At 39.4% G+C, this 10025-nt stretch overlaps 1 protein-coding gene across 2 annotated transcripts in view; it reads right to left on the bottom strand.

Annotated features, from left to right (window-relative positions):
- Positions 1-917: 917 nt before the first annotated feature.
- PDXK (pyridoxal kinase) overlaps positions 918-10025 on the bottom strand; it is a 49437-nt gene continuing 40329 nt past the window's right edge. For both annotated transcript variants that reach the window (XM_028727314.2, XM_028727315.2), the window contains one exon: positions 918-9491. In XM_028727314.2, coding sequence (XP_028583147.1) covers positions 9379-9491 — 113 coding nt within the window. In that variant the 3' untranslated portion in view covers positions 918-9378. The remainder of the gene's footprint in view (positions 9492-10025) is intronic.

The raw sequence follows: 10025 nt of genomic DNA, 5'->3' as shown, positions 1-10025 counted from the left end.
GGTCTGGAAGAGTCATTCCTTTAATTCAGAAAGGCCTTTAGAATTATTAGCAACCAGTTTATTGACATACTGTTGATGTTTTTACGAATGTGATTGTAGAATTGTTTCTGTGTTGTATACCCCCTTGTTAGATTTCTTATCAAAATGTGATTAATAAACATTTAAATAAATAAAATATGCACTGGAAGTTGGAACGCTGCTTTATTTTTTTAAAAAAAATGCAGAGCTGCTCCACAGTAATAACCTACGTATAGCTACAAAGAAACACAACAACAGTCACGCCTTTGTTTAATTATATGAAGTGGGCGACATAGCATGACTGAATACCAGTTGCTGAGAATCCCAAATGGAGACAGTGCAGTTGCAATCAGGTTTTGCAGGGATTTTTGCAATCAGGTTTTCCAGGTTTTGAAGGGATTCCACAGGCATCTGCTTGGCCATTGTGAGAACAGGATGCTGGGCTAGGGATGCCTTTGGTGGCCAGGGAAACCACTATGATTTATTTTTTTTGTAATAGCCATTTAGCCACACGCTCTTTTCCCCAACTACAAACTGAACACTTCCATCCAAGAAACAGTGGAGCAGTTCCCACCATCTTATTTAGTTCAAATGCTGATTGGCTTGACTCCTTAGTTTACAAGGCTGGCAAACTTTTTAAGTTTAGCTTCAGTTGTGCCATTTCTCTATTATTCTCATCAAGTGTCTGAATTATTGCCAAGGGGTGATATCGAACGTTCCATGTCCCACCCTGCCAATCTTCATAAATCTGAACAAACTGACAGAACACTGCAGAGAATGCACCTCCCAATTCCTTACTTTAGAGTGATACACAGGCTCTGGGATGATATACCTTTTTTGACTAATAAATCCATAAATCATAATTCTTAGCTCAACAGGAATTAATTCTTGGCCTTCACTTAGGTAGTTCATTGACTTTATTATCATCTTCCTACATATTTTAGCATGTAAACGTTACTACAAAATGGATAAAAGTCACATGTGGCAAACCAGAAAGTATACAAACAACATTTTCATTGGGATTGTGGCCACTAACATTAGACACAGTTACACATCACATATTATCATTATTATTTTTCTGGCATATAAACAAGTTATCTACTCTTTGTCCCTACAACTCAAGAACAATAAGAGGTATAAACATATAACAGATCAGTTTCTTCAATACAAAGCACTACACAAATGTCAAATACATATAAAGTTTGCTTGTAAATATTTATCCATTTAATATTTTAGAGCTAAAAATATATTTCAAAGGCATCTTTATATATTAATTAAATCCATCTTGGGCTGTTGGGATTGACTGAGCTACCTTTCTTGTTTCTACAGCCACCCTCTTCTAGCCAATCTTGCAGATTTACATTCCTGGAAGAGGCTGATGTGGCGCAGCTGAGACTTGAAATCATATTACAGTCTATAAAAATATATATATTTTTTATTTCCCTTTCTGAAGGCCTGCACTGCCAGCCCTCATATTCTACTTCTACCCCGCTGTAGCTAGAACTTCAATACATACAGATACAGAGTACACATGCCACATTCTCCTAGACACAATTATTATTCTAAGTAGCAATGCAATGAAAAGGCAGTATGTAAATAATGCATGTCATTTCCACTTATTATTATATGGCACAGTCTGTTTAAGGTTAGAAATGCTTTCAGTGTGCTTCCTTTATTATATTTTTCTGCAACCAAACTATTGTTTTTAACAGAAGTATCCAGTTCAAGAATGCATCCTTGCTCAGAAACGTACATGCCCGAGACCAGCAAGCTTGGAATACTATATTTCAGTTGCATGGAGAGCAGCTGTTTTGTATGGCTCTGGAAGTGGAATTTTGGAAAACTGCATGGAAGGAGTGGGATGACTAAAAAGCCAACATTTTCTACCCTTCTGGGCAGATTCTTTTTAATTCAAAGGAAACAAGTGAACAATTTTTTTCTTCTGTTCTGCATTTTACCAGTTCCTCAATAGGCATGATTTTTGAAGACCCTGTTCTTACGTTTTCACAAGATCGCTTAATTTTGCCTCCTAAATGTCTGAGAAGTTACCAAGGCACAAATGCACTTGCATAAGTAGAATCCTTAAGAGAGGAACTTCATCAGCGCTCCAATTAGGCTGGAATTCTGCTGCTCATGCCATACAACTGCTCTATCAGCTGCACAATCTGTTTATTGGGGCAGTGCAGAACCTAGTTCAGCAATGTGCTTCTTCAACATTCAAAGTCAGGCTGCCTTATGAAGAACTGTATGGTTCAAAGAGAGACTGGATCAGGGGATAAAGTATGTAATTAGGGTCTCTTTGGAGAGGGAAAATATATATCCATGTACACAGCCAGTAGAATATGCATTCCCTACCATATTTAAGGTCCAAGACCCAAAGGGCAGGGGGACTACTGAGAAAATGGGGCGGCTGTCAGGATTCTCTGAACTGGTGGTTGTTGCTGGCTCTAATACTCTCTCTTCACTGGAGGGTCCTAGCTCTCCCAAGCAGAGATATTTCTACAAGCAGCCTGAAGATGGAATAAATAATCCATTTACACAACCCAATCCTTTAAGTCCAGCACCATCAATACACTTCCTCACCAACTATTCTGGCACAGAAGACAAAACAAAGGCATTTGATGTAGTATCAAGCTCAGAGTAGTCACCTATCCAGGCATGAAAAGCTATGAGCCCTGGACTCCTGTTGGGATGAAGGGACCTGACATCTTTTTTTCAGTCAACAAATTAGTAACTCTAACTCTCACGAGCAGAGGAAGAGTCAAATCCTGTTACCTAAAGGGTATGGCTAACAATTAAGTCCCATCTCACATTTGATAGTAAGAGTTAACATCTAGTTTTTCAGTAAGACCTCTCAGCGTTTCTTTCTGGCATGCATATTGGTGATCATTTCACTGCGTAGTCTACCAGACATTTTACCTGTAGATGTGCATTAAGATCCTCCTCATCACCTGACTGCATGATACAGATGACCACACTGCGTTGAAGCAAAAGTGCTCATTAAAGGGTAGCTTGGCCATCTGCATGGACCCTCTCATTCCGTGCTTCCAGTGGCTTGACCTTGCTTCCCCCTTGGATATACTGTCTGTGGGCCCTGCCCCTGAACCAACAATGGTTCACATTTTAAAATATGGGATGGAACCTTAAGAAAAGGCCACCTGATTCAGCAACACTATCAAACTAGTCATGTTCTGATTAATTATGAAGTGGCTAAACATATCCAAAACAGAATCTAACAATAGTTATGCACAGTGTTATTAAACATATATAGCTTTATTACAATCTTTCTTGCCACATATTGTAAATTGAGACTAGTACAATCACTGCAACAGTACCAGACAGACAATGAATTAACACCATCCAATCAAGATACGTATAAGGTTACTCTTAACAAGGCAGTATCTTTAGCTAGAAATCTTGGTCCTCTTAATTCTTTTTTTAAATATTGCGCTGATCACAGATCTCTTGCATATTGAATGCAATTTGGCAAATAAACATCTAAAACATAGCAAATTTTAATACATATGCTCCTTAAAAGCACATTTAAAAGTAAGATTTCACAAATGACAGTTTCTATTTACTTTTCTAAATGTCGTTAGGTGCAAGGAGGTCAAAGTATTATGGGTACATAAAAGCTAGATTTAAGCTTGTGAGATACTTCATTTTACATGAGTTTTGGTCCTGCTGAGGGACTGATTAAAGGTTATGTGCAAATGCATGTAACAGATTCCTGATGCTGTACATTTTAAAGAACAGATTTGGAAGAGGGAGGCTTTAAGTGAAGTAGTGGAGGGAGTGCTTAACCCCTTCCCCTGCCCATCATTTTTACGCTCAAAACCATTGCCTCACAAAGCCATTTGTCTTTTTTTGAAAAACAGGAAGCTTCAGAGCTCGATCACATATACTTGCACATAAGGTCTTGTTAGCCCCTATGCTTCACAAAGAACTGAAACCACAATAAGAAAAATAGCTGCACGGGTACATTGAGAAATCATTACAAAAAGTGGAATTAAACACAAATTAGCAACAGTAGATAGCAACACCAGCTTTCCAGTTGAAGACAATCATAAAAACAGCTGCAGTATTTACTTAACCCGTACCTCTGGGACTATTAGAGACACACACTGATTTGCTTTAAGCTCATCTTTACTTTCAGCCTGATTCTCTGGGCGAGCTAGTCCCGGTCTACCCTATATATGGGAGTTGGTGGACGGAAGAATTCCAGATCCTTTCAAAAAAAGCAGCTTAAGTGGTCATGGTGGAGAGAATTAGCTTCATTCGAGTTTCACTAGGCAGGGGTGGTGAGCTTGGAGCTCTCCAGATGTTTAGCACTTTTGCTCCCATCCACTCCAGCCAGCATGGCCAATGATCAGGGTAATGGGAATTGCGGTTCAACATCTGAAGGGTACCACGTTGGCCACCTCGGACCTATGGCTATAGAAAGACTTGGCCTCTCTCCAGATCTATCTCATTGCTCTAGTGAAAGACAATGGCCAAAGGGATCTGATCTGACTTTATCAGCTTTTCTTCTTTCTCTCTCCATAACTTATCCGCTGCAGAAGCTGATACACTGGTGCAGAGGACGGGGTCTCACATCTGCAGGGATTGTATTGGCTGGCACCCTATTAAGGGAAAGGCTCAGGTGGCATCAGTAAGGGCGCCAGCTGATAGGTTCACGCACTGCAGTTCTTTCTGGAGGGTAAGGCTCCCTATGGGCGGATCTGTAAATAGGTCTTGACCCTTATGAGATGCTCACTCCTTTAAATAAATGTTCCAAAGTATAAAAGGGTGAAGTAGAATATTTAATAGCTGTTCCATCTGCATCTAATTCCAAAAAAAATCATTGGAAACCTTGGGTGTCTGTTACAGCTAAACGAAAAGAAAACTATAAGAAAACTGATCTGACATGGTTTTTGCTAGGTTTATGCGGAGTATTGCTTACATTTTTTCAAGGGCTGGGAAATGATGACAGGACAAGAAATAAATGCTGCCCAGACCATATTAAAGAGAAATGTCTCTAAAAACTGCAGCAATTAAAAATAGCCTGCAATAGCCTATTGGGATTTTTAAAAATGCTTTTTTTCCCAGTGATTCTCCTGATAAGCCTTAGAATACTGGAATCAGGTTCTAACATGTTAGCAGCATAAGACTTACTTAAAATAAGGGAGTGCTGTAAATTAATCTGGGTAGAATCAAGACCTAATATGAATAATATTTTCTCTAAAAATCTCACTAAAAATTAATATTTTTACTTGTGCTTTTTTGATGTGCATTTTGTCCTCCGTATGCTAGAAATTAAGTTGAAAATTGGGAGGGATAAAGAGTTTCCCTTTCTCTGGATTCCTGGCTAAAATCACAGTTCATATTGGCTTGTCCAGTGTTCTATGGGGAAAGTATTTGGGAAAGTTTCATATATGAAAATCCCACATTAAATCAAAATTCACCTCAACAATAGTAGTATTTTTAAAAAAGCATACCTAATGAAACTACTTATCCTCATTTATCTATGGAAATCAAGTGCTGCAATTTTAATGAATGTCTAATAGCCCCAATACATTGAAGAGGGACAAAGACAGTATTATGTGGATTTTGTAGGATCTTAATTAACTCACATACCAGGAAGGCTCAACTTACAGCAGATCTATATAGCAATGGGTAGTTTTCAATATTCTTTATGTATTGTATGAAAAAAGTGTATGAATATTTTATTGCTATAAATTTATTGATATTTTACCAGTAACAAACCCACCAAGCACAGAAGGCCAGGACTGATCATGGCAAGCTTCCTTAAGCTGCTGGAGATGTTAACATGGAATGTTGTACTCAAAAAGAAACTTTAATCCTTTGAGTGTTCTGTGATCAGATGGGGTTAATAGTTAAAATGTATTTGTGCTTTAGAAGTTGTCTCTCCACACAGCTACGTTTTGCTCAACAACTATATCCCTCCAACCTGAAAATTGTGTTGAATGTCGTTATCAATACAGGGCAGTGTATATTGTTGTATGAGAATAGGAAAATGATTACTGGTTTGCAGCTGTTAACCTAAGAGCCTACTTTGGCTCTGTCAGCATGAGCAAGGGCAAGAATCTCATGCAATTAAAACTACCCTTTTTTAATTTATAAAAGGCAATTTCCCAACAATGGTGACTAAAAGGAGTAACAGTAAAATCCAGTAATTAGTTACATGGAATTTCCCTTCAGATTTGCTAAAAGTAAGGAAAAGTGTTGGGGACTGAGCCCTGAAACTAACTGTAAACACTGTGAAAAAGCAAAACCTCAGCTTGATGTAAGGCATAGACATACATAAGCCACATTGCCATTGTTGGTTCTGCTATAGAAACCCAGGTATTATTTCCCATGGCAGCCAGTCCATTCAGGGCATATTTGGATGTTGCACAGAAGTAATGGGAAGACAGTATAGGAAACTCTTGTGTTTTGCCTTTTCATGCTTTCTGAAATGGGTACTCTTCCAAGGTGAGATGAGCCACTCATGCTCTTTCTCATCTCACTTCTGTATAATATATGAAGCACCCTCAGTTGATGAATAACTAAATGAGTGAGTGAGTGAGTGAGTGAGTGAGTGAATGAATGAATGAATGAATGTATGGTGCCATTCCAAAGCTTCCTATATAACCGTTTTGTGGTAAGAGAAGCAAACACAGCTTCAGAAACTAGTAGAGACCAGGAAAAAATATATTAGGAAAGCACTCCAAGGATGCGATGCAGTAGTTCCAAAAGATCTCTTAGGGATACTTAGGGTGCTATGAATCAATGATGGAAGGCTGTGGCTGGAATTTGTAGGGAATGCTGGGTCAATATAAGTTCTGAAAAATAGCAATTCCTAATACTTTGAAGTCTGCAGGCAATGTGTATACAATGTAAAGCTTTTGTAAACTTCAGCTCATGTGTGCGTAAGGTTTGGCCTCTGAGATGTTGCTGAACTACAACTCCCATTGTTCCTGACTTTTGGTCATACCTGCTAGGGTTGATGGGAGATGCAGTTCAGTAACGTCTGGAGAGCCAAAGGTTCCCCACTCATACTGTAGCTGGTCTGATGAGTTTCACCACCTTCCTGTGATTATGCCCCATGTTGCTGTCGTGCTCATCTGAGGCTGGTGGGAAAAGCTTTTATTGAGAAAAACCTTGGCAGGCCATACATTGTCCTATCCCTGATACAGGGAAGGGTGGGGAACTTGTGTGACACTGGGGACCACAGTGGAAATAAGTTATCAACAAGCTTACAACCACAATGATTAGACAAATGGGTATTTTAAATGAATGAAAAAGCTGAAATGTTTCAATTGCAGCCCCTCATTTTTAGAATTTTGTCCCCATCAAGGCCTACCTTGAACCAACATAAATATTGTTTTGGCACCAGGCATATGACTGTTAATGTAACATTCTTATGTACAGCTAGACATTTAAATTGGTTTGCTTAGTGACAATTATGAACATGTTTCTTTGGGGGGCGTTATGGTAGTGGGGGCAAGGCTGGTGTTGCTTTTTGAATTGTATTGAATAATTTGTTGGTTGCTGTTACCCCTGTTTTTAGTTCTTGTATATTTCTATATTGTTTGTATGTTATATTGTAGATCACCTCAAGACCATTTTTAGTAGAAGGCATCTAAGAAATTTAAAACATTGCAATAAAGTAATTAAAAGCTGATTTTTAACAACAGCAAACAACAGTTTGCACAATGGAGCTTTAAGACTCAAGCAGCACTCCTGTTAATGGCAGCACTTCTGCAGAAATCCTGTTTTCCAGAGAGATCCAGAGAAAAGGATGTTCTAATAAAAATTAGGCGAAAAGTACCCTGGTCATTTGCAAGGAAAGAGGAAGTAACACTGCAACAAGTGTTTTACAAAGTGCCATGGATTGCTTCAATACCCTGTTTTATCTCAAGAAAATAACAAGAAATAAAACAAAGAGTACAAATGTCAATTTATCCATAATTCTTCTGGGGGCAGGGAACAGAGAGACAGAGAGAAGAGAAACAGGAAAACAGGTTTAAAATTCTAAGTTGAATTAATATGCTTAGTCCTGGCACTATTAAATTATCAACAACTAAGAGGAACTGAAATTGTTTTAATAACTTTAAGAGATTATTGCATGTAACAGAACCTAGCACTCTGTGTTGATTCCCAAGGTATTCAGACATGCTCACTGGAGCATCCAGACCGTCATTTATTTTTTCAAGTTGAAATTTAACAATAACTCCTGTAAAATTCCTGAAGGTTTGGGCCTTGCATTGATAAATAATATGGGTAAAATGCCTCCCAAACGTCTACGGTGCAACCTATATTCATTTCTATCAGGCTTGCATGAGATTCCTGCCTAAGTGTCATTGAAAGGCATGGAGGTTGTACAAGAGCAGTGGTTGGTGTGTAGTGCCTTTGGTGGATGTGTATGTCTGGAGAAACCTATTGATTATACAGTCTTTTTTTAATCATCCATCCCAGAAGCAGGAGCACGCTAACCAGTGGTCAAAAACAGTGAATTGGTCTCAACAAACAACAAAGACTTTCACTCCCCTCCTAGCCATTACAAGATGAAATGGGATATTCAGGTTTCATAAGAAGTACTTATTAAGGAAACTTGCATCTTGTGAGTCTTTTGATAAAACTGTGTCAAGTGTATTCTATCAGAGGTAGAACCACCATTGTCTTTTACTCATCTGTGTTTTTTGTGGAGAGAAAGAAGGGGGAAACAAAACAAAACAAAACAAAAAAACCTGACAACTTTTGGTTGCTTAATATTAAAGGGTTAGCACCTCTGGATAGTGAAATCTTGCAATTTTTCACAGACCAGACATGGGAGCTGTTCTCAACAACACATTCTTATACTTCCAAGGGCTGTACAGACAGAGAACCTAAAAGCTAACCATCTGCAGACCCCTCTCCACACTTGGCCTGAATCTCTCTCTACTTTTTGAGGTACTGAACATTGAAGCAGGCTGCCAAACCACTGCATTTAAGGGGAGAGGTAACCTGCTCAATTGGCACAAGATGCTTTCCCACAGTTTATACACTCCAGACAATCATTCCACTAACAAATGCATTCTGAAAGTCTTTGGCAAGGCAAGAAACCTTGTGCTCCCAAACCCAGGGCTCCCAACAAGACTGAATTGATCTGACAGCCATCTTCATACCTGGGAGGGAGTTGCAATATACACCTAGCTTTTTTCATTCTTCTTAATTCGAGCAAGGCCAGCACATGTGCTTGGTAGTGGATCTCATCTATGCTGGGCACTATTTCATGGAAGTCAGGTTTCTGTCACAGATCTAAGGCAAACATTACAATTTACAGGAAAGAAAATGAGGACATCAATACATTGTGCGTTGTTAGGAGATGTACAACCTTTATAACACAGTAGCTTTTATTATTATCTCTGGGTTTTCTATGTCCTTTTTGCTTTGGACCATCCGCAGTTCCAGCTGGGCTGAATTGGGTTTGTTTCCTTCTCCAGCTTGGGCTTAAAAACAAAAGCAACAAAGAGACTGAAATGCCACAGGTGTTTAATTTTAACAAAAGCAGCCCAGAAGAAAAACTTGTCCCTCCCAGCCCTTCACTCCTTCCCGCCCACCCCCAAATCAATATGCTTGAATCTCAGCTCTACTGCAATTCAGGATGCAACAAGAGCACTGCAAGATCAGACCAAAGGGCCATCTCATGCAGCCCTTTATTCTCCTCATTGACCAGCCAGATGCCTTTGGGAAGCCCACAAGCAATAAAACAACATGCCCCCACTCTTTCTTTCCCAGCAGAATACGGCCTCTGAACACAAAGTACAACTGAGCTGGTATTAAAAGCCGTCCAAGCCACCTTGGGCAGCACACTCCTTAATTTTTTGTTATCTTGAGGATGGAGAACCTGTGGCCCTTCAGATGCTGATAGCCTTCAACTCCCAACAGCCCCAGTCACAATGGATAAGGGTCAAGGATTCTAGGAGTCGTGGACCAGGAGCACCAGGAGAGCTGCTGGATCAGGCCACTGGCACATCTAGTCT

This window comes from Podarcis muralis, chromosome 4 (assembly GCF_964188315.1).
Source record: "Podarcis muralis chromosome 4, rPodMur119.hap1.1, whole genome shotgun sequence".
Classification (NCBI taxonomy): Eukaryota; Metazoa; Chordata; class Lepidosauria; order Squamata; family Lacertidae; genus Podarcis; species Podarcis muralis.
Note: the sequence above shows the minus strand (reverse complement) of the source record. Positions and strands in the feature narration are given on the sequence as shown.